The 24,807-nt window shown below is 36.1% G+C and overlaps 1 protein-coding gene across 1 annotated transcript in view; it reads right to left on the bottom strand.

The window, feature by feature from the left end:
* The window catches only part of LOC133238290 (phospholipid-transporting ATPase ABCA3-like), a 198,709-nt gene that overhangs the window by 37,038 nt on the left and 136,864 nt on the right, over positions 1 to 24,807 (bottom strand). Inside the window, exons 17-18 of the mRNA XM_061401221.1 lie at positions 3,970 to 4,131; positions 1,172 to 1,350 (exon numbers count right to left, since the gene is read on the bottom strand). Coding sequence (XP_061257205.1) covers positions 1,172 to 1,350; positions 3,970 to 4,131 — 341 coding nt within the window. The remainder of the gene's footprint in view (positions 1 to 1,171; positions 1,351 to 3,969; positions 4,132 to 24,807) is intronic.

Genomic DNA, 24,807 nt, shown 5'->3' with positions numbered 1-24,807 from the left:
ACAGAATTACTTGAGTGGCTCGTTAAAACAAGAATAATGGGTTCCAACTCCAAATCTTCTGGTTTAGTAGGTCAGGGATGGGGCCTGAAAAGCTGCATTTCTAAAAATCTGAGCTTATGCAGATAACCAAACGTTAAGAAAAAATTAATCTTTCTGTTACATTGCTCTATTTCTCTGTCTTAGTTACTATAGTTTAAAAAACACATATATGGTAGTATATGTCTACCATATTTGTTCTTTCTCAATATTTCCTTGGAGATCCTTAACATTTTGCATTTCTGTGTACATTTTTAAATCACTTTACATTTCCATGTAAACTTTAGAATCAACTGATCAGATGATCATTCTGCGCGCACACGTGTGCGTGCGCGCGCACACACACACACACAGGATTTTGATTGGGATAGCATTAAATCTTTAGATTAATTTAGGGAAAATTGTCATCTCCCCATGATTGGGTTTTCCAAAGCAAGAACATGGTATATTTCTTCATTTAGATAGGTCTTCTTTAATATTTCAATTGTTTTTTTTGTAATATTCCATGAAAATGTCTTACATAACTTATGTTAGATTTATTCCTGGGTATTTTTATTTTTTAATTCAAATAACACCATTTGAATGTTTTTATGCTATTCAAATGACATAATTTTATATTTAGCTTTTTGTTTGTGGCTTATATATAGATATACAACTGATTTTTCTATATAGACTTTTTATTTAGCAGTAGAACAGAGACCATAATTTTGTACTTTAAGAAAGAGTCCAGGAGATTTTGACAAATACCAACATTTGAAAGCAACTGCAATAGAGATGTGCTGTTAAATATGCATTCTGTAGGCCAACAGAATCAATATCACTTGGGAGTTTATTAGAACTATGCAGGGATCAAGTTAGGGTGAATAAGCAACTTTGGGAGGGAATGGTTTTCTGACACAGGAGATGTTCATGGGAAACCTTTCTATTATGATCAAAATATTTTACAGTATCATGTTCTGACTGGTAGAGGTCATAATGTTTAGAAACCAAAATTCAAATTATGATAAACATCTTTGATTCATATCGATCCCAGGCAACATGGAGTGATTTATATTCCTATATCTTAGTAATGAGGTTAGGCAGATAGAGACCGCTTTTGGTCTTAGAAATATCTCTGATTCAATAAGTTACTTACCTTATTGGATTTTTTGAAGATACCAAACAAAATGTAGCGAAACACAAAGGTTTTCACTTTCCACAAGGTGGTCTCCAGAAGGAATATCAAGAGGAGGAAAAGAAGTCCTGTGACAGCCATTGCAAGTAAGTATCTTCCAACTGCATCATATTCCAAGGTATATATACTACGCTCAGTTACTGATGACAACAACAAATAAAATATGGACTTACTTTAAAAGTTAACTCAATGAGCAAACTTTAAAAAGTCAACAAATAGGAAGCACTAAGGAATGGTTATCAAACAAGCTCAAAATTAACGTATTTAATTGTATGTTTAAATAACTTTGCATGTCATTGAATATATTTCAAAATCCGTTACAGTCCAAAATCTATACAGTCCATGGAATTCTCCGGGCCAGAATAATGGAGTGGGTAGCCTTTCCCTTCTCTAGGGATCTTCCCAACCCAGGGATTGAATCCAGGTCTCCTGCATTGCAGGCAGATTCTTTACTAGCTGAGCCCTCAAAATCCATTAATGGAGGCAAAGCCTTTAATTGCATGAACTTTGTCTTGCTATAGTTCTAGGCATCCATTCCCAACATAGATGGTCAGAATCATTGGGTGAATGCCCACTCACAGTAATCAGAGTACTGGGTAGTAGCAGAGACTCTCCTTGCCCTCAAATATTATTTTCTCTGAAAATAGATAGAGGTTTGAAAATTGGAGCAGGAGCAGAAGAATCACCTGGTAGTGTGCTACATATACACTTTAACCTATAAGAGTTAAAGGTTAAAGTTTAAAAGTTAGTTGTAACTTAACATTTAAACTTCAGTTGTAAATGCCTAAGAGCTGGTACTTTTCCAATTACTTATGAGAAAACTTTATAATTACAAGGTTTTGAATTCATGATAGTGAAAGCAGTAGATTCATAAAAGCAGTAAAGATCAAATTTCTTTTTTACTTTAAAAAAACTTCATATTAATATATGATATACATACATGGAAATCCACCTAAGTATAGGACTCATTGAATTTTTAGAAACTGAAAATACCTATATAACAAGCAATATTTTTCACCCAGTTTTAAACTTCAACTGCATCATATTTTTTCTTTTCTCTTTTACTTTCTTCCTTTCTTTCGCTCTTTCCTTCTAGTTTATAATTGTACATGCGTGCATGTCTGCTGAGTCATTTCCATCGTGCCTGACTCTTTGTGACCTTGTGGAGTGTAGCCCGCCAAACTCCTCTGTCCGTGAAGATTCTCCAGGCAAGAATACTGGAGTGGGTGGTGATGTCCTCATCCAGGAGATCTTCCTGACCCAGGGATCAAACCTGAATCTCTTAAGTCTCATGCATTGGCAGGTGGGTTCTTTACCACTAACGTCACGTGGGAAGCCCATTTATCACTGGACATACTTTTTGTAGTTATCACTCGAGACATTACTTTATGCATACATAACTTTCAGAATCATGATGTTCTTCTTTTTACCAGTCTGAGTGAAGTGTAAAAAACATTTCCATGATTTATATCTCTTTAACACCCCCATTTATTACCGTCTTAAATATCCCCACTATATACACTGAGAACATTATCATACACTGTTACCATTTTTGCTTTAACCACCAAACTTGAGAAAACTCAAGAGCAGATATAGTGTCCACCATATTTTTATTTTTTTCACTGTTTTTTCTTGATGCTTCAAAATTCTTTCTTCAATCATTTATGTTTACAGAATCTCTAGAGCCATTCTTTCAGGACTTCTAGAGGTGACAAATTTATATATTCTTCATCTGAAAATGTCTTGATTTCCCCTTCATTCTTGAAAGTTATTTCCTACCTATATGAAGTTTTGAGTAGACAGTTTTTTATTTACTTGAAAATAATGTGCTGCTTCTTTTGGTGTTTATGCTCTCTGATGAGAAATCTATAAATGAGAGGAATTGTTTTGCCTTTATGGATAAGGTATCATTTTTTTCTATAGCTGCTTTTCTCTAGTTTTCAAAGTTTAATTATGATATCTCTTGGCATGAATTTCTTCAGTATTTTTATAATTGAGATATAATTAATATATAACATTAGTTTCAGGTATATAACATAATAATTTGATATTTGTATATGTTGAGAAATGATCACCACGATAAGAATTATTAATATCCATCACTACACATACTTTTGCTTTTTTGTGTGTGATGAGAACTTTTAATATATACTCTCTTAGCAACTTTCAATTATACAATTCAGTATAAATATCTATATTTATCATTCTGTACATTACATCCCCATGAGTTATTTATTTTATAACTGGAAGTTTGTACCTTTTAAATCCCTTCTCCCATTTTGCCCAACCTCACATCCTCCACCTCTTGCAACCATCAGTTTGTTATTCATGAGTTTTTTTTAAAGACTCCACATGTAAGTGAAATAATATGATATTCATCTTTCTCTGTTTGACTTATTTCACTAGGCATAATGCTTTCAAGGTATATCTGTAATGTCTCAAATGGCAAGATTTCCTCCTCATTTGTGGGTAAATAATATTCCATTACATATACACCCCATTTTCTTAATGCATTCATCCATGGCTATCATTTCTCATGAGAAAAATGCATTATGCATATGAGTAGTGAATCTTAGCTCTAACTTGTACAAGCTGTATAATAGAATAAGTTACTCAATTTTGTATAAGCTTTAGTCCAAAGAGAGAATAGCACAAAACTTGAATAACTGTAAAGATTCAAAATAATGTCGCTATTCACATGCAATAATTAATTGACTAGTTTTAACTCTGATGAGCCTTGGGTAGCCCAAGATACTTACCTGCTTTACTACAATTCATAACGGAAGAAACCTTTTCCTTTGAGGTACATGCAAATTTTGTGTGCTGGATATCATAATGCCGGCTGATGCTCATCCCAAAATTATGTATAGGTAACACCATCATTGCATTAAGCAGGAGGCTTTTAGAAGCAGCTTCTTCACCTGTGTTTAAAAAGATAATAACATTAGCATGATTTATATGAAATGAACTGTCCCAGGAAAGCAAAATCTCCCTATGTTGATCAAACTAAACTGAGAAAATTACAAAGCCATAATATTATCCTTGTAAATCTCTTGCCACTAAGTATACTGTCTCTGATATCTTGTAGTGTAGTTTGTGATGGTAATTACAAAACTGGAAAATCCTTTTGGGAAAGTTGATGTCCATATTATCTCTCTTCTGTCACTTGATGTGAACAGTAAACTCATATTGATTATTTCTCATGTCTCTTATCCTATATGATCAATAAAAATAGTCATAATGAGAAATTAGCCTCATACTCAACAATGAGAAAGAGATAGAGGAACATTTTAAAAGTTGAAAGGAGGTATATTTTCAAAGAATCAAACTTAAAGCTAACTGTGTGTTCACGCTTAGTTGCTCAGTCATGTCCAATTCTTTTTGATCCTGTGGACTGGAGCCCAGCAGGCTCCTCTGTCCATGGAATTCTCCAGGCAAGAATACTGGAATGGGTAGCAATTCTCTTCTCCAGAGGATCTTTCCAACTCAGGGATCAAACCCAGATCTCCTGCATTGCAGACAGATTCCTTAACATCTGAGCCACAAGGGAAACCCTACAACTGAGATTTCTCTAAATATTAAATTAATATGTATAACGTGCTGTGTGCTTAGTGACCACTCTTTGCAACCCCATGGACTGCAGCCCACCAGGCTCCTCTGTCCATGGGGATTCTGCAGGCAAGAATACTGAAGTGGGTAGGCATGCCTTTCTCCAGGGGATCTTCCCAATCCAGGGATTGAACCCAGATCTCCTGCAATTGCAGGCAGATTCTTTATTGACTGAGCCACCAGGGAAGCCCAAGAATACTGGAGTGGGTAGCCTATCCTTCTCCAAGGGATCTTCCTGACCCAGGAATCAAACTGGGGTCTCTTGCATTGCAGGCGGATTCTTTACCAGCTGAGCTACCAGGGAAGCCCATAAGTGTAATAGTTGATGAACATACATGAGTAAATATAAAAGTAGTTAAGATATTAAGACTTCAAGATTGAGTTCAGATAATTGGGAATAAGGATAAAATATGTCTGAGCAAAAAATATTTGTAAGATACTGACAAGAGAGAGGTGATGAGCAAAGATGATAGAGGATAAATGAGGTTCTTAGGATGTAAATTTCCCAAGTGGCTAAGTCACACCAAGCATGTTCAAAGAGGATAAAAATTAGTTTAGACCCACATAATATGATGGCCAGAAATAATTCTGGACATTGACTGGCCACTTTAGTATTGAAAAATGGGAAAGTGTTAGTCACTCAGTTGTGTCTGACTCTTTACAATCCCATAGAATGTAGCCTGCCAGGCTCCTCTCTCCATGAAATTCTCCAAGCAAGAAAGCATGCTAAAAGTAGTAAGTGTCATTTCATGCTAAAAGTAGTAAGTGTCATTTCTCCTTGGTTATGTTTACTCCTTATAATTTTTTTATGTGATTTTAAACAGGCTACTCTGAAAACTATAAAACATTGATAAAGGGAATCAAAAATTATTTAAAGAAATGAAAAGACATCACCTGCTCTGGGATCAGAATAATTAATATTATTAATATAGTTGTACTACCCAAAGCAATCTACAGATTTAGTGCAATCCTTATCAAATGTCAGTTTCCACAAAACAAGAACAAATAATTCTAAAATTCATATGGAACCACTAAGATCTCAAGTTGCCTAACCAATTTTGAGATAAAAGAGTAAATCTGGAGATATAACCCTCCCAGACTTCAGACTATACCACAAAATTACACTAATCAAAACAGTGTGATACTGGCACAAAAACAGGCAAGAAGCCCAGAAATAAGCCCATGCACATACAGTCAATTAATCTGCAACAAAGGAGGCAAGAATGAACAAAAGAGAAAAGATAGTTTCTTCAACAAGTGGTATTGAGAAAACTGGACAGCCACAAATTAAACAGTGAAATTAAAACATTCCCTCACACAATATACAAAAATAAAACCACAAATGGTTTAAAGACCTAAATGCAAGATCTGAAACCATAAAACTCTTAGAAGAGAACATATGCTGAACATTATGACATGAATCACTGTGGTACTTTCTTGGATCAGACTCCTGAGACAAAAGAAATAAAAAAATAAATAAGATCTAGTTAAACTTAAAATATTTTGCACAGAAAAGGAAACCATCAACAAAGTGAAAATACAGCCTATGGAATGGGAAAAAATATTTACAAATGATGTAATGGACAAGGGGTTAATATCCAAAATATAAAAAGCAGCTCATTCAACTCAGTATCCCCCAAAACAAGCAACTCAATTAAAAAAAATGGGCAGGAGATCTGAATAGACATTTTTCCAAAGAAGACATACAGATGGTAACAGACACTTGAAAAGATGTTCAACATTGCTAATAACTAGAGAAATTCAAACCTAAACAACGAGATGTCACCTCACATGGGTCAGAATGACTGTCATCAAGGTCTACAAATAAATGGTGATAATATGGAAGAAGGGAACCCTTGTACCTTGTTGGAGGGAATGTAAATCGGTGCAGCCACTGTGGAAAACAGTGTAGAAGTTCCTCAAGAAACTTCAAATGAAACTATGGTATGATCCAGTAATTCCTCTCTCTGGTATATATCCAGAAAAAAAAAGAAAACACTAATTCAAAAGATGCATGCACCCCAACATTCAAGACAACAGTAGTTACAATAACCAAGATATAGAGGCAACCCAAACACTCATCAGCAGAGGAATTGTTATATATCTCAGTCATAAAAGGAATGGAATTCTGCCATTTGCAGCAACATGAATGGACCTTGATAATATTCAGTTAGTGAAATGTCAGAAAAAAACAAATACTACAGTATATATCTCATATGTGGAATTTGAAAAATAACACAAATTAATGTATATGCAAAAGAAAAACAGATTCATGGATACAGAAAACAAACTTGTAGTTACCAAAGTGCAGAAGGAAAAGAGGAGAGACAAACGAGGTTTATGGTATTAACAAATACCAAACTACTACATATATAAGAGACAAGCAACAATAACATACTCTAGAGCACAGAGAATTATATCCATTATCTTCTAATAACCTATAATGGAGTATGATCTGCAAAAATACTGAATCACTATGCTGTTCACCTGTAACCAGCATATTGTAAATCCCTTATACTTCAATAAAAATATAAGTGGCTAATGTAATATACTGAAGTATTAGTCTTGCTCCATATAGTACACCTTTAGGGAGCAGAGGAAAATCTTCCCAGATAAAGAAAAGTAGTATGATTCCTCACCCGTTAACTGTTGAAAGATACCATTTGAGGGAGGTGAGAAAAAAGAAAAAAACAGAAAAATATGCTGTAATGGATAATGTTTTAAAATATTTATCTTCCAGCTCAGCATGTGTACTAATCAGCAAGAGTAGACTATCAACCAGCCAGATTGGGCACAAATGATAAACAATCACTGCAGCTGTTCTGTGCATAATGACTGAACAGACCTTTTCTAGGATCTAGAGAAAAGCAGAATTGCTGTCTGCCGTTTTGGTTTTCCTCTTTATACATTCTCAATGTCACTAATAATAATACTTTGACTTTTACGTCATGTCTGAGTAATGACAATTTAATTTCTTTCTATTTTTTTTTAAATTTGTATCTATTACTGCACTAATCAAGACATTAGATGTCATGTTGATTTTCAGGGAACATTTTAATGATTTAGCATTGGGTATGATATTCATTTTTTTTTGCAAATTCCTTTTATGAGGTTATGGAAATATTTACTTTACTATTAAGAAAAGTTATAATGAATCATTGTTGGATGTTTAAATGATATTTTTGCATATATCTATATTTTATTCATTAATTTATTAATATTGTGAATTATATTAATATACTTCCTGAGTCTATCATTTAGAGTATATCATTTGCATTGTTTTTGCTGTTGTTCATGTGCTCAGTTGCAGAACACCAGGCTTCCCTGTCCTTCACTATCTCCCAGAGTTTGCTAAAACTCATGTCTACTGAATCAGTGATGCCATTCAACCATCTCATCCTCTCTCATCCCCTTTCTTCTGCCTTCAATCTTCCCAAGTATTGGGTCTTCAGATCGGGTAGCCATAGTATTGGAGCTTCAGTTCAGTATCAGTCCTTCCAATTAATACTCAAGGGTGATATTCCTTAGGATTGACTGGTTTAATCTCCTTGCTGTCCTTACTAGGAAAAATCTAGTTTGGTCAAAGTGAGTTACCTTTTCTACAGTTTACTGAATTCAGTTTCCAGCATTTTGTTTAAAATATTGCATCTGTATTTATGAGTAATTTTATCTTATAATGTTCCTTTCTTCTATTCTTTTCCATTTATGTTGTCAAACTTACACTATTTTCATATAATGGGTAGAAAAGCTGTTTTTCCCCTCTTTATTCTCTAGAAGGGTCTGCATTAAATTAGAATTCCATTTTTGAATGTTTCATAAAACTTCAATATGGGCCTAATATTTTCCTTGTAGGAAGACTTTTAATTAATAACTTAATTTTTTAATGGTTTATGGGACAATTTACATTTTATAACAACCTCAGATGTGCAGATGATACCACTTTAATGGAAGGAAGTGAAGAGGAACTAAAGAGCCCCTTGATGAGAATGAAAGAGGAGAGTAAAAAAGCTGGTTTAAAATCCAACATTCAAAAAATTAAGATCATGGCATCCAGTCCCATCACTTCATGGCAAATAGATGGGGAAAAAATGAAAATAGTGACAGATTTTATTTTCTTGGGCTCCAAAATCACTGTGGATGGAGGACTGCAGCCGTGAAATTAAAAGGTGCTTGCTCCTTGGAAGAAAAACTATGACAAATGTAGACAGTGTATTAAAAAGCAGAGACACCGCTTTGCTGTCAAAGGTCTGTATAGTCAAAGCTATAGTTTTCCCAGCATTCATGTACAGTGTTAGAGTTGGACCATAAAGAAGGCTGAGTGCCAAAGAATTGATGCTTATGAACTGTGGTGCTGAGGAAGACTCTTGAGAATCTCTTGGACAGCAAGGAGATCAAACCAGCATGCTGTTTTGATGACCATAACATTGCAGTACAGTCTGAAGTCAAGGGATGTGATTCCTCCAGCTCCATTTTTCTTTCTCAGGGTTGCTTTAGCTATTTGGTTTTTTTCTGTTTGTTTGTTTTTCCATACAAATTGTAAAAAATTTTTAAGTTATTTTGTGCCAAACACCCCTGGAAATATGCTAGGGATTGTATTGTATCTGCAGATTGCTTTGGGTATTATAGTTATATTCACAATATTAGTTCTTCCAATCCAAGAACATGGCATATCTCCCCATCAGTTTGTGTCATCTTTTATTTCTTTCATCAATGTCACAGTTTTATGCATACTGGTCTTTTATCTCCTTAGGTAAGTTATTTATTCAGGTGTTCTATTCTTCTTGATGCTATGGTAAATGGAATCGGTTCCTTGATTTCTCTTTCTGGTCTTTCATTTTTAGTGTATAGGAGTACAAGAGATTTATGTTTATTAATTTTGTATACTGCAAATATACCAAGTTCATTGATAAGATCTAGTAGTTTCATGGTGGTCTCTTTAGGGTTTTCTATGTATAGTATGCTGTTATCTGCAGTGACAGTTTTACTTATTTAAAAAAAAAATTATTTATTTTATTTTATTTTTTTCTCGTTTCATACATGATATTTTACATGTTTCAATGCCATTCTCCCAAATCTTCCCACCCTCTCCCTCTCCCACATAAGACTGTTCTATACATCAGTGTCTCTTTTGCTGTCTCGTACACAGGGTTATTGTTAGGATAATTACTTTACAATATTGTGATGGTTTTGGCCATACATCAACATGAATTGGCCACAAGTATACATGTGCCCCCACTAACCTGAACCCCGCTCCCACCTCCTTTCCCACCCTGACCCCCTGGGTTGTCCCAGAGCACCAGCTTTGGGTGCCCTGCTTCATGCATCAAACTTGCACTGGTCATCTGTTTTACATATGGTAATATACATGTTTCAATGCTATTCTCTCAAATAATCCCATTCTTGCCTTCTCCCACTGAGTCCAAAAGCCTGTTCTTTACATTTATGTCTCCTTTGCTGCCCTGCATGTAGGATCATCGGTACCATGTTTCTAAATTCCATATAATGTGTTAATATACAGTATTAGTGGCGTTGGGAAAACTGGTCAACTACATGTAAAATAATGAAATTAGAACACTTTCTAATACCATTCACACACACACACACACAAATAAAAATGAATTAAAGATCAAAATGGAAGGCCAGAAACTATAAAACACTTAGAGGAAAACACAGGCAGAACATTCTCTGACATAAATCACAGCAAGATCCTCTAAACCCACCTGTCAGACTAATGGAAATAAAAACAAAAATAAACAAATGAGACCTAAATAAACTTAAAACTTTTGCACAATGAAGGAAAATATAAGGAAGGTGAAAATGAAAAGACAACCCTCAGAATGGGAGAAAATAATGGCAAATGAAACAACTGACACAGAATTAATCTCCAAAATATACAAGCAGCTCATGCAGCTCAATAGAAAAAATGAAAAATCCAATCAAAAGTGAACAGAAGACCTAAACAAACATTTCTCCAAAGAAGACATACAGGCAAAAAAGATGCTCAACATCACCCATTAGGGAAATGCAAATGAACACCACAATGAGGTATCATCTCACACCAGTTAGAATGGCCATAATCAAAAAGTCTACAAATGCTATAATGGGTGTGGAGAAAAGGGAACCCTCTAACACTGTTGGTGGGAATGCAAATTGGTACAACTACTATGGAGAACAGTGTGGAGATTCCTTTAAAAATTGGATATAGAACTGCCATCAGTTCAGTTCAGTTGCTCAGTGGTGTCCGACTCTTTGTGATCCCATGGATTGCAGCACACCAGGATTCCCTGTCCATCACCAATGCCTGGAGCTTGCTCAAGCTCATGTCCATCGAGTCGGTGATGCCATCCGACTATCTCATCCTCTGTCGTCACCTTCTCCTCCTGCCTTCAATCTTTCCCAGAATCAGGGTTTTTTCCAATGAGTCAGTTCTTTGCATCAGGTGGCCAAATGGAGTTTCGGCTTCAGCATCAGTCCTTCCAGTGAATATTCAGGACTGATTTCCTTTAGGATTGATTGGTTAGATCTCCTTGCAGTCCAAGGGACTCTCAAGAGTGTTCTCCAATACCTCAGTTCAAAAGCATCAATTCTTTGGCACTCAGCTTTCTTTGTGGTCCAACTCTCACATCCATACATGACTACTGGAAAACCATAGCTTTGATTAGATGGATCTTTGTTGGCAAAGTAATATCTGTGCTTTTTAATATGCTGTCTAGGTTGGTCATAACTTTTCTTTCAAGGAGCAAGCATCTTTTAATTTCATGGCTGCAGTCACCATCTGCAGTGATTTTGGAGCCAAGAAACTAAAGTGTGTCACTGTTTCCATTGTTACCCCATCTATTTGTCATGAAGTGATAGGACTGGATGCCATGATCTTAGTTTTTTGAATGTTGAGTTTTAAGCTGGTTTTTTCACTCTCCTTTTTCATTTTCATCAGGAGGCTCTTTAGTTCCTATTCACTTTTTGCCGTAGGTGTGGTGTCATCTGTATATCTGAGGTTATTGATATTTCTCCTGGCAATCTTGATTCCAGCTTGTGCTTCATCCAGCTCGACATTTCACATCATGTACTCTGCATATAAGTTATATAAGCAGAGTGACAATATACAGCCTTGACATACTCCTTTTCAACTTGGAACCAGTCCATTGAGCCATGTCCAGTTCTAATTATTGCTTCTTGAGCTGCATACAGATTTCTCAGGAGGCAGGTAAGGTTGTCTGGTTTTCATATCCCTTTAAGGATTTTTCACAGTTTGTTGTGATCCACACAGTCAAAGGTTTGACGTAGTCAATAGAACAATGTAGATATTTTTTGGAACTTTTTTGCTTTTTTGATGAAACAATGGATGTTGGCAATTTGATCTCTGGTTTCTCTGCCTTTTCTAAATCCAGATTGAATATCTGGAAGTTCTCAGTTCACATACTGCTGAAGCCTGGCGTGGAGAATTTTGAGCATTACTTTTCTAGCTTGTGAGATGAATGCAATTGGGCAGGAGCTTGAACTTTCTTTGGTATTGATTTTCTTTGGGATTGGAATGAAAACTGACCTTTTCCAATCCTGTGACCACTGCTAAGTTTTCCAAATTTTCTGGCATATTGAGGGGAGCCCTTCAACAGCATCATCTTTTAGGATTTGAAATAGCTCAGCTGGAATTCCATCACCTCCACTAGGTTTGTTCGTAGTGATGTTTCCTAAGACCCACTTGACTTCCCATTCCAGGATGTCTGGCTCTAGGTGAGTGATCATACGATCGTGGTTATCTGGGTCATGAAGATCTTTTTTGTATAGTTCTTCTGTGTATTCTTGCCACCTCTTTTTAATATCTTCTGCTTCTGTTAGGTCCATACCATTTCTGTCCTTTATTGTGCCCATCTTTGCACGAAATGTTTCCTTGGTATCTCTAATTTTCTTGAAGAACAGATCTCTATTCTTCCCTATTCTGTTGTTTTCCTCTCTTTATTTTCATTTGATCACTGAGGAAGGCTTTCTTATCTCTCCTTGCTATTCTTTGGAACTTCCGTACAACCTAGCAATCCCACTGTGGGGCATACAATGTGAGGAAACCAGAACTGAAAGAGACATGTACCCCAATGTTCATCGGAGCACTATTTACAATAGCTAGGACATGGAAGCAACCTAGATGTCCATTGGCTTATGAATGGATAAGGAAGTTGTGGTACATATACACAATGAAATGTTACTCAGCTATAAAAAGAGAACACATTTGAGTCAGTTCTAATGAGGTGGATGAACATGGAACCTATTATACAGAGTGAAGCAAGTCAGTAAGAGAAAGACAAATACTCCTTTTCTAATTTGTATTGCTTTTATTTATTTTTATTCTTTGATTGCCTTGTCTAGGACTTCCAGTACTATGTTGAATATAGTGATGAGAGTGAACATCCTTGTCTTATTCCTGATGTTAGAGAAAATACTTTCAGTTTTTCAGCATGGGGAATGATGTTTGCTGTGCATTTGTCCTGTATATCCCTTATGTTTAGCTAAGTTCCCTCCACGGAGAAGGCAATGGCACCCCACTCCAGTGCTCTTGTCTGGAAAATCCCATGGGCGGAGGAGCCTGTTAGGCGGCAGTCCATGGGGTCTCTAAGAGTTGGACACAACTAAGCGACTTCACTTTGACTTTTCACTTTCATGCATTGGAGAAGGCAATGGCACCCCACTCCAGTGTTCTTGCCTGGAGAACCCCAGGGACGGGGGAGCCTGGTGGGCTGCCGTCTATGGGGTCGCACAGAGTTGGACACGACTGAAGTGACTTAGCAGTAGCAGCAAGTTCCCTCCAAACCCACTTCCTGGAGAGATTTTATCATTAATGAGCTTTGAATTTTGATAAAAGCTTTTTCTGCATCTATTGAGTGTTTTTTTTATTTTTCAATTTGTTAATATGGTGTATCACATTGATTCATTTGCATATAATAAAAAATACTTGCATTCCTAAGATCAAGTCCACTTGATCATGGTGTATGATCCTTTTCATGTGCTGTTGGATTCTATTTGCTACTTTTTTGTTGAAAAATTTTTCATCTATATTTATCAGTGATATTAGCCTATTCTTTTTTGTAGTATCTTTGTCTGATTTTGGTCTCATCGTGGTATTGGCCTTGTAGAATGATCCTGTTAACATTACTTCCTATACAATTTTTGGAAAGAGCTTCAAAGGATAGGTGTTAATTCTCCTGTGAAACAATCTTGTCTACTTTTGTTTGTTGGAAGAAGTTTAATCACATTTTCAATTTCTATACCTATTATTGATCTGTTCATATTTTCTATTTCATCCTTGTTCAATCTTAGAAGGTGTATCTTTCTAAGAATTTGTCCATTTATCCTAGGTTGTCCACTTTATTGTCATATAGTTGCTGGTAGTAGTCGCTTATGATCTTTGTTATTTCTGTGGTATCTCTTGTAGCTTCTTTTCCATTTCTAATTTCATTGATTTGAATCCTATCCCTTTTTTTCTTTCTAAAGGTTTCTCAATTTTGTTTATCTTTTCAAAGAACCAGCTTTTACTTTCATTGATCTTCACTATTGTTTTCATCATCTCTATTTCATTTATTTCTGTTGAGATCTTTATGATTTCTTTCCTTCTGCTAACTTGGGGTTTTATACATTCTTATTTCTCTAGTTGCTTTAGATGTAAGCTCAGGTTATTTATTTGAGATTTTTCTTATTTTCTGATAAGGTTGTATTGCCATGCACTTCCCTCTTAGAACTGCTTTTGTTGTGTCCCAAAGGATTTGGATAACTGTGTTTTTGTTGTCATTTGTCTCTAGATATTTTTTATTTCCTCTTTGATTTCTTCAGTGATCCATTGATTATTTAGTAAAATATTATTTTCTATTCATGTGTTTGTGTTTTTTACAGATTTTCCCCCCTGTAATTGATTTCTAATCTCATGTATTGCAGTCAAAAAAGATGCTTGAAACGACTTCAATTTTCTTAAATTTATTACACTTGATTTGTGACCCAAGATGTGGTTTATCCTGAATATTGTTCCTTGTGCAGTTGAGAAGAAAGTGTATCCTTCTGTTTACAGATAGAATATCCTATAAGTATTAATGAGTCTATCTGGTTTAATATTTAGCTGAAGGCTTGTGTCTCCTCATTAAATTTCTGTCTGGATGATCTGTCCATTAGTATAAATGGGGTGTTAAAGTGCCACACTATTATTGTGTTACTGTTGATTTTCCCTTTTACAGCTGTTAGCATTTGCCTTATATAGTGAGATGCTCCTATGTTGGATGAATGTATATTTGTTGTTGGTGTTTAGTTACTAAGTTACATCCAACTCTTTGGCAACCCTATGGACTATAACCTGCCAGGCTCCTCTGTCCATAGGATTTTCCAGGCAAGAATACTGGAACAGGTTGCCATTTTCTTCTTTAGGGGATCTTCCCTACCCAAGGATTGAACCTGTGTCTCCTGTCATGGCAGATAGATTCTTTAACAGTGAGCTGCATATTTATTTATAATTGCTGTATCTTCTTGTGTTCCCTTGCTCATTATATAGTGTCAATCCTTTTCTCTGGTAACAGTCTTTATCTCAAAGTTTCTTTTGTCTGATATGAGTAATGTTGCTCCAGGTTTGTTTTTTTTTCCAATTTCATGGAATATCTTTACCTGTCCCCTCAATTTCAGTCTGTATGTGTCCCTAAAACTGAAGTAGGTCTCTTCTAGGCAGCATATACACAGCTTTTGCTTTTGTATCCATTCAGCTAGTCTCTGTCATTTGGTTAGGATACTTAATTCATTCACATTTAAGGTAATTATCAATATGCAAGTTCCTATTACCATTTTCTCAATTGTTTTGGGTTTGTTTTTGTAGGTCTTTTCTCTTACCTTCCTATTTGTGTTCTTCTCTTAGGTTTTCCTTTATTGTGCCCATCTTTGCATGAAATGTTCCCTTGATATCTCTAATTTTATTGAAGAGATCTCTAGTCTTTCCCATTCTGTTGTTTTACTCTATTTCTTTGCACTGATCACTGAGAAAGGCTTTCTTATCTCTCCTTGCTATTCTTTGGAACTCTGTATTCAAATGGGTATATCTTTCTTTTTCTCTTTTGCCTTTCACTTCTCTTCTTTTCACAGCTATTTGTAAGGCCTCCTTAGACAATCATTTTGCCTTTTTACATTTCTTTTTCTTAGGGATGGTCTTGATCCCTGCCTCTTGTACAATGTCACAAACTTCTGTCCATAGTTCTTCAGGCACTCTATCAGATCGAATCCCTTGAACCTATTTGTCACTTCCACTGTATATTTGTAAGGGATTTGATTTAGGTTATACCTAAGTGGTCTAGTGGTTTTCCCTACTTTCTTCAATTTAAGTCTGAATTTGGCAATAACGAGTTCATGGTCTGAGATCTGACCAGTCCATCCTAAAGGAAATCAGTTCTGAATATTCACTGGAAGGACTGATGCTGAAGCTGAAATTCCAATAGTATACTTTGGCCATCTGGTGTGAAGAACTGACTCATTTGAAAAGACCATGATGCTGGGAAAGATTGAAGGCAGGAGGAGAAGGGGATGACAGAGGATGAGATGATTGGATAGCATCACCAACTCAATGGACATGAGTTTGAGTAAACTCTGTGAGTTGGTGATGGACAGGGAGGCTGGTGCACTGCAGCCCATGGGGTCGCAAAAAGTCAGACATGACCGAGCGACTGAAATGACTCACTGACTGACTTATGTTTTCTACCTAGATAAGTCCATTTAGCATTTGCTGTAAAACTGGTTTGATGATGCCGAATTCTCTTCGCTTTTGCTTGTCTATGAAGTTTTTTATTTCTCCATCAAATCCAAATCTACTAGAAGCCTTGCTAAGTAGAATATTCTTGGTTTTAAGTTTTTCACATTTATCACTTTAGGTATATCCTGCCATTCCCTTCTGGCCTGCAAAATTTCTGCTGAAGTATCAGCTGATAACCTTATGAGGCTTCCCTTGTATGTTATTTGTTGCTTTTCCCTTGCTGATTTTAATTTTTTATATTTAATTTTTGTTAGTTTAATATGTGTCTCAGTGTGTTTCTCCTTGGGTTTATCCTGTATGGTACTCTCTGTGCTTCCTGGAGGTGGGTGTTAACTTTCTTTTCCATGTCAGGCAAGTTTTTGACTATAATCTTTTCAAATATTCTGTGTGCTCCTTTCTCTTACTCTTCTTCTTTTGAGACCCCCATAGTTTGAATGTTCGTGCTTTTAGTATTATTCCAGAGGTCTCTAAGACTGTCCTCTTTTCTTTATATTCTTTCTTCTTTGTTTAATTCCATGCAGTAATTTCCACCACTCTATTTGCCAGCTCACATATCCATTCTTCTGATCCAGTTATTCAATTGATTCTTTTCAGAGTATTTTGTATCTTAGTTATTGCATTGTTCATCACAGTTTGTTTTTAAATTGGAGTTCTGTAGCTTTTCTAGGTCCTTGTTAATCATTTCTTGTATCTTCTCCATCTGTGCCTCTATTCTATTTTCAACATCTTGGATCAAATTTACTATCATCATTCTGAATTATTTTTCAGGTAGATTTCCTAGCTCCTTTTCATTTAGTTGGTCTTGCGGATTTTTACATTGCTCCTTTGTCTGCCACGTATTTCTTTGCCATCTCATTTTGTCTAACTTACTGTGTTTTTTGCTTCTTTTCTGGAGTCTGCGGGGTCATAGTTGCTCCAGTTTCTACTGTCTGCCCCCTAGTGGGTGAGTGCAATCGAGGGGTTTGTGTAGGCTTTCTGTTGGAAGGAACTAGTGCATGCCTTCTGGTAGGTAGAGCTGGGTCTTAATTCTCTGGTGGGCAGGGCCATGTCAGGGGATGTGTTTGGGGTGTTTGTGAGCTTAGTACTACTTTAGTCAACTTGTATGCTGAAGGTGGGGCTGTGTTCCTGTTATGCTGGTTGTTTGGCTTTAGGTGTTCTGGCACTGGAATTTGCCGACAGTTGGGTGCAACCAGATCTTGATGCCAAGATGAGGACCTCTGAGAGAGGTCCTGCCAATCAATACTCTCCAGAGGCATGAATTACCTGGTAGGTCCTGCAGCCAGGACTTTGCACTTCACCACAAGGCCTCAGGTTAAACCCCTCAATGGGTAACCAAGACCCTGCAAGTCATACTGAGCCAACAAAAGGAAACAAATATAAATCAAGACAAGCAATAAAAATAAAACCAAATAAAAACAAAGACCACAAAGAAACAAGAAAACAACCAAACATACAAAGACCATGAGACCAAAACAGAATAAAACCAAGAGCAAAAAACCAAAATCCAAACAAACAACAACAAAAACCCAGAAAAAACAAACCTAAAAAAAAAAAAACCCCAAAACACAAAGAAACAAAAGACAGAAACAGAACAAAAAGCAAAATAAAATAGAAACACAAAATATATGAAAAAATAGAAATAAGTAAAAGTAAAAAATAAATAGAGCAATAACAACAAGAGCGATCATTCCTTGGGGCCTCTGCTATCAATGCCCTTGCCCCCAAAGGGTTGTTGTTCAGACCCTCAGTCATGTCTGACTCTTTGCCACCCATGGACTGCAACACACCAGGCTTCCCTGTCCTTCACTATCTCTCAGAGTTTGCTCAAATTCAGGTCTATTGAATTGGTGATGCAATCCAACCATCTCATCTTCTGTCATCCCTTTCTCCTTTCCTTTTAATCTTCCCTAGCATCAGGGTCTTTTCCAAAGAATCAGGTCTTCACATCAGTGGCCAAAGTATTGGCACTTCAGCTTCAGTGTCAGTCCTTCCAAGGAATATTCAGAGTTGATTTCTTTTAGGATTGACTGGTTTGATCTCCTTGCTGTTCAAGGGACTCCCAAGAGTTTTATCCAGCACCACAGTTCAAAAGTATCAATTTTTCAATGCTCGGCCTTCTTTATGGTCCAACTCTCACATCCATACGTGAGTACTGGAAAAATGATAGCTTTGACTATATGGACCTTTGTTGGCAACGTAATGTCTCTACTTTTTAATACACTGTCTAGGTTTGTCATAGCTTTTCTTCCAAGGAGCAAGTGTCTTTTAATTTCATGGCTGTAGTCACCATCCACAGTGATTTTGGAGCTGAACAAAATAACCTGTAACTGTTTCCATTGTTTGTCCATCTATTTGCCATGAAGTAATGGGACCAGTTGCCATAAACTTAGTTCTTTGAATGTTGAGTTTTAAGCCAGCCTTTTCACTCTCCTTTTTCACCTTCATCAAGAGGCTCTTTAGTTCCTCTTTGCTTTCTGCCATAAGGGTGGTGTCATCTGCATATCTGAGGTTATTGATATTTCTTCCAGGAATCTTGATTCCAGCTTGTGCTTCATCCAGTCAGGCATTTTGCATGATATAAACTGCATATAAGTTGAATTAGCAGGGTGAAAATATACAGCCTTGATGTACTCCTTTCCCAATTTTGAGCCAGGTGAGCAAGCCACAGCCAAATTCTACCCTCATAAGAGGCCCTCCAAGACCTCTTTGTAGGTCTACACCATGTCTGTGACCTGTTAGGAAGCAGGATGCATAGATATAGGTAAGAGGTGGGCAAGTGTGTGAAGCTTCATCTTCAACTCCCCATTACTTGTATTACTGCCTGCACCATTCCCCTACCCCAAAAACATTGTCTTCCTCAATACTGTTCTCTGCTTCCCAAAAGTTTGGGGACTGCTGCTGTTTGGGGCAGCTCAGACTCTGACCTAGACCAACTCCCACATGTATGTGTCCACAAAGACCACAACTACTAAAGCTAGACCCATATCTGATGTGAGAGCACTCATTTTCCATTCAGACGTTCCACAGGTGTTATATTTAAAAAACCAATCATGGGTGTTTAATCTGTGACTTTCACAGCTGTATGGAGAGATTTTAATCCTGCTTCCTTAAGTCACACAGCCCCAAGAGCTCAGCTTTGGTTTTGGTCACATCTCTGCATGTGGGTCACCCTCCAACATCTGCTCCCCACCCAGGTGAGAGGGGGTGATGAAGGCTGTGACTAACTGAGGCTTACTTGTCTTCTTGCTTAGGTCAGAGCCCCCTCTACAGCCTACAGTGGCAGGGTCTGGCAGGAGGTGGTGGTGGACTGGAGCATGGGGGCTTGCTCAAACATAAGAGTGACATGGTAGCAACCCCTGGGGCATGTGCTCACTCTGGCAGGAGCCCCTCTCAGTGCCTGCAGAGGCAGGGACTGGTGTATGGGGAGAGAGGCCATAATGGCTGCCCTTTCTGCATGTGCCACTCAACAATGGTGCCTTGCTTCCATGGCAGTCTATGCTTCCTCCAGAAGCATTCCCAGCTGCATAGGTCCTCACTCCAATCCCCTCAGACTGTCTCTAGGGGACAGACTCCAACAGCAGTCCTCTCCCTACATCTGCTCTCCAAATTCCATGCTTCAGCATCCATTCCCCACCAGCACCAGTGGATACTTGTCTCAGGCTGGGGTGTGAAGGGCTGTGGCACATACCATTTGAGTGAGTCTCACTCTGACCTGTCTGACATGGGCTTGCTGCTGCACTTTCCTCTGGTAGCCCCTGAATCTCCCCTTCTATTTCATCTGATCTTGCCACTAGTGAGGGGGCTTTCCTATGGGCAGTAACACCATCTCCTTTAGCAACCCCAAGGGGTGCATGTCCCATTCTATTTCCTCTTTACCTTGTTTTCCTCTTTTTCATCCTACCAGGTTATTAGGGGATCTTTCCCAGTTATTAGGTGTCTGAGGTTCTCTAATAATGTTCAGTAGGTACTCTGTGCAAATTATTTCACTTGTAGATGTATTCTTGATGTATTTGTGGATAGAGGCAAACCCCAGATCCTCCTATTTTGCCATCTTGACCCAAAATACTCTGTAACTTTGTAAAAAGCTTCAAGATCAAGAAACATAGAATTCCAACTTTATTGTTTTTCTACATTGTTCTGTTCATTTTGTGTGCTAAGTCATTTCAGTCGGGTCCAACTCTTTGTGACCCTATGGACTGTAGCCTGTTAGGCTCCTCTGTCCATGGGATTCTCCAGGCAAGAATATTGAAGTGAGTTGCCTTCTCTAGGGGATCTTCCTGACTCAGGGACTAAACCCAGGTCTCCAACATTGCTGGCAGATTCTTTACCATGTGAACCACCAGGAAAGCCCTGAGCCCATTCTAATTTCACATGAATTTTAGGATTTTTTTCATTTCTGTGAAAAAGGATGTTGGAATTGTATAGAATTTGTGTTGAATCTGTAGACTGTTTTAGGTAGTATTATCTTAACATTGTTAAGTCTTCTAATCTATGAAGATAGATATTTTCCCATTTATTTAGGTTTTGTTTAATTTTTCCCAGCAAAGTTTTACAGTTCTCAGCACAAGTTTTCATATCCTTGGTTGGAATTTTTCCTAGGTATTTAATTATTTCAGATGCTATTACAAATGAAATTGCTTTCTTTAATTCATTTTCAAATTTTTTATTGCTGGTGTATAGAAACAAAGTTGATTTTTATGTGTTAATCCTGTAATCTGAAATTTTGCTAGTTTTTTCATTAGCTATAGTAACCATCTTGATGGTTCTTTGGGCTTTTCCCTATAAAAATCACTCTATCTGTGAAAAGAGACAGTTTTAGTTCTCTCCAACTTACATGTTTTAAAATTTTCATTTCTCATCCAATTTCTCTGGCTACAATTACAACTCAATGTTGAATAGCCATGGTGAAAGGGAGCATTCTTGTCTTATTTATGATTTTAGAAGGAAAATTTTCAGTCTTTTACCATTGAGTATACCTGTAGTTTTTACATAAATACCCTTTGTCATTCTGAGAAAATCATAATTATCTGGGTGTATTACCATATAAGCACACTGAATTTTGTCAAATGTCTTTTATGAATCAGTTGGGATGATCATGTGGGATTTTTTCCCCATTATTTTGGCAATGAATGATTTGATTTTGTTTTGTTGAAATTTCCTTGCATTTCTGGTGTAATTCCACTTGGTCATGGTGTAATCATTTAAATTGCTGTTGGTTTTGTTTGCTACTGCTTTGCCAGAGACTTTTGCACATATATTCACAAAAGGTATTTGTTTCTAATTATTTTTTCTTGTGATATCTTTATCTGCCTTTGCTATAGGAAAATGGTTTCCTCATAAAATGAGTTAGGAATTGTTCTCTCATGTTCTATTTTTAAAAAGTTTTAGGAAAATTCATGTTACTTATAAAGTTTGATAGAACTTACCAGTTAAACCATCTGATCCTGGGCTTCTTTTTGTTGTGAGATTTTTCATTCTTCTTTTAATCTTTTTATTTGTTAGAGGTCTACTGAGATTTTCTAATTCTTCTTCAGTCAGTTTAGGTTATTTTTGTGCTCTTATGAATTTTTCCATTTCATCTCAGTTATCTAATTTTTGTCTTGTACAACTTTTTATTTCTGGAAAATCAAATGTAAATTCCTCACATTCATTTCTGATTGTAGTTATTTCCTTCTCTCTTTTTCCTTAGACAATCTAGCTGTAGTTCTTAAATTTTGTTGCTCTTTCCAAAGAATTTCCATTTAGTTTCCCTGTTTCTTTTATCTCTAATCTTTATTATTTTCTTCCTTCTGCTGCCTTTGGCTTTAGTTTTCTCTTATTTTACTCATTTCTCAAGGTGTAAAGTTACAAAAGAAAAATAGAATAATCTTGATTTCATATTTCTTTACCTAGTTACCTTTACTGAAGGTCTTTATTTCTTCATACAACTTCAAGTTATGTTATAGCATAATTTTATTCCATCCAGAATGACTCCTTTTAACACTTCTTGTAATACAAGTTGAGTGGTAATGTACCTACCTGCCTTTTTTTAAAATCTGGGAGGCTCTTATTTTCTCTACATTTTTAAAGGACAGATTTGCTGGATATGGAATTCTTGATAGATAAGGTTTCTGTTTGTTTGTTTTTTTAATTCCACAATTTTCTGTTTTCCATGGTTTTTAAAGGGAAATCCACAATTTTATCAAGAACTCTTTGAACTTGGTGAGTTAATTCTTTCATGATGTTTTCAAGGTCCCCCTTTTTGTCTTTCTAGACTGATTACAATGTGTCTTCATGAGGATCTCTAAATTCATTCTAGATGGAGACTGCTGAATTTCTTGTGTTTGTAGATTCATATCTTTTATCAAATTTGGGATATTATTGACTATTATTTCTTGAAATATTGTTCTTGTCTCCTTTTCTCTTTTTTCTCCTCTGGGACAATACATATATATATATATATATATATATATATATATAAAATCTCCCTAATGGTGTCCTAGCGATCCCTTAGACTTTATTCACTTTTCTTCACTATTTTTTCTGTCTTTTCCTTAGACTCAATTGTCCTGTCTCCAAGTTCACAGAATTGGCCTGATTAAATCTGTTTTGAAACCTTCCCATGAATTTTTTTTCATTTCATTTATTATGATTTTAATTTGTTTGGTTCACCATAATTTCTTCTTATTTTGCTCAAAGACTACCTCTTAATCTCCTCTCATTTTAAGCAAATGTATAATAAGACTTTGAGTATCAGAATACTGAATTTATAATGACTGAATATTATTTTGCATTTTGGCACTCTTTAAATTGTGTATAACTCTCCTCAGAGAATATTAATAAGCAGGTCATTGTCCCTGAGAAAACAAATGACCCTATAAAGTTATAGCACTATGAAACTGAATAGAAATCATGCTAAACCAACTATCCTAGAAATATTTCTTAGAGTACACCTTATTACTATAGGAAGTCAGGTTAGTATATATTTTATAATCATTTTGTGTCACATGTCATATGTAGGCATACTGAGTAAGAGCTCTGAGATAGTTCACCAGGGTATTCTAATAAAAATCTAATATTTTAGGGGCTTTTAGAACTGCCTTGAATGGGACATGAACATTTTCTGTACTTCAGACCAATAGTGATTAAGCAGAGAAGTTGTCCTAGAGTATAATTACATTTAAAAGACTGAACTATGAACTGAGATCAATTTTAGTACAAAATAAATTTTTAAAAAATGATCACAAAAAATCCTAGAAAGCCATTGAACATTTGGTTAAAGTAGAAATTACAAGAAAAGTTATAAAATATTCCTAACGCAATGATACTGAAAATACAACATATCTAAATGTGTGGGATACAACTAAATTAGTACCTAGAAGAAACTTTATAGCTTTAAGTGCTCATATATCCCAAAGAAGAGAGGTTTAAAATCATGTAATAATTGGTCTTACAAAGGTAGAATAAGCCTAGCCAATTTAATCCAAGGTAACAGAAAAAAAAGGAAAATAAATATAAGAACAGAAATTCATAAAGCAGGACATAAAAACACACAACATTAATAAAACCAAAGGCAACACTTTGAAAAGGCAAAAAAAAGTGGCAAATATTGATAAGACAGAAAGGGTGGGAGAGTGTGAATGAATATAGAATACTAGGAATGAATGAGCAGTTATCAATACTTACAAACAGACCTTAAAGAATCATAAGGAAATGTTATGAATAACTTTATGCCAATAGTTTTAGATACTTAGATGAAATGCAAAAGTTCTTCGAAAAAGATGACCTCTCAAAAGTTCCACAAGGAGGTATAAGAAATCTTAATAGCCCTGTCTCAAGAAGAAAATAAATTTATAATTAACAACAAAACTTCCCACAAAGAAAACTCCAAGTGTGAGATGAGATCTTTCACTGGTGAGCTCTTCTTTTCTTAATAAAGGAAAAATATCCATTTTAGAAAAAAAACATTTTTCAGGACTATAATATAAAGGAACTGAATTTCTGCCAAAACTCAAATACGTAAGGAAACAAATTCTCCCCTAAACCTCCCAAAAGTGGATGCAGTCTTGCAGATAGTTTGATTTTACCCAATGAGACTTATTTGTTTAAAAGCTGTAAGATAATAAATCTGCACAATTCACTAATTTTGTAGTAACTTACTACAGTAGCAATACAAACAAATACAGACTAATTAATAGCAATGTGATTAAGTATCCTCTTATATGTTTCTTAGTCTGCTATTCAGAAA

This window comes from Bos javanicus, chromosome 25 (assembly GCF_032452875.1).
Source record: "Bos javanicus breed banteng chromosome 25, ARS-OSU_banteng_1.0, whole genome shotgun sequence".
Classification (NCBI taxonomy): domain Eukaryota; kingdom Metazoa; phylum Chordata; class Mammalia; order Artiodactyla; family Bovidae; genus Bos; species Bos javanicus.
Note: the sequence above shows the minus strand (reverse complement) of the source record. Positions and strands in the feature narration are given on the sequence as shown.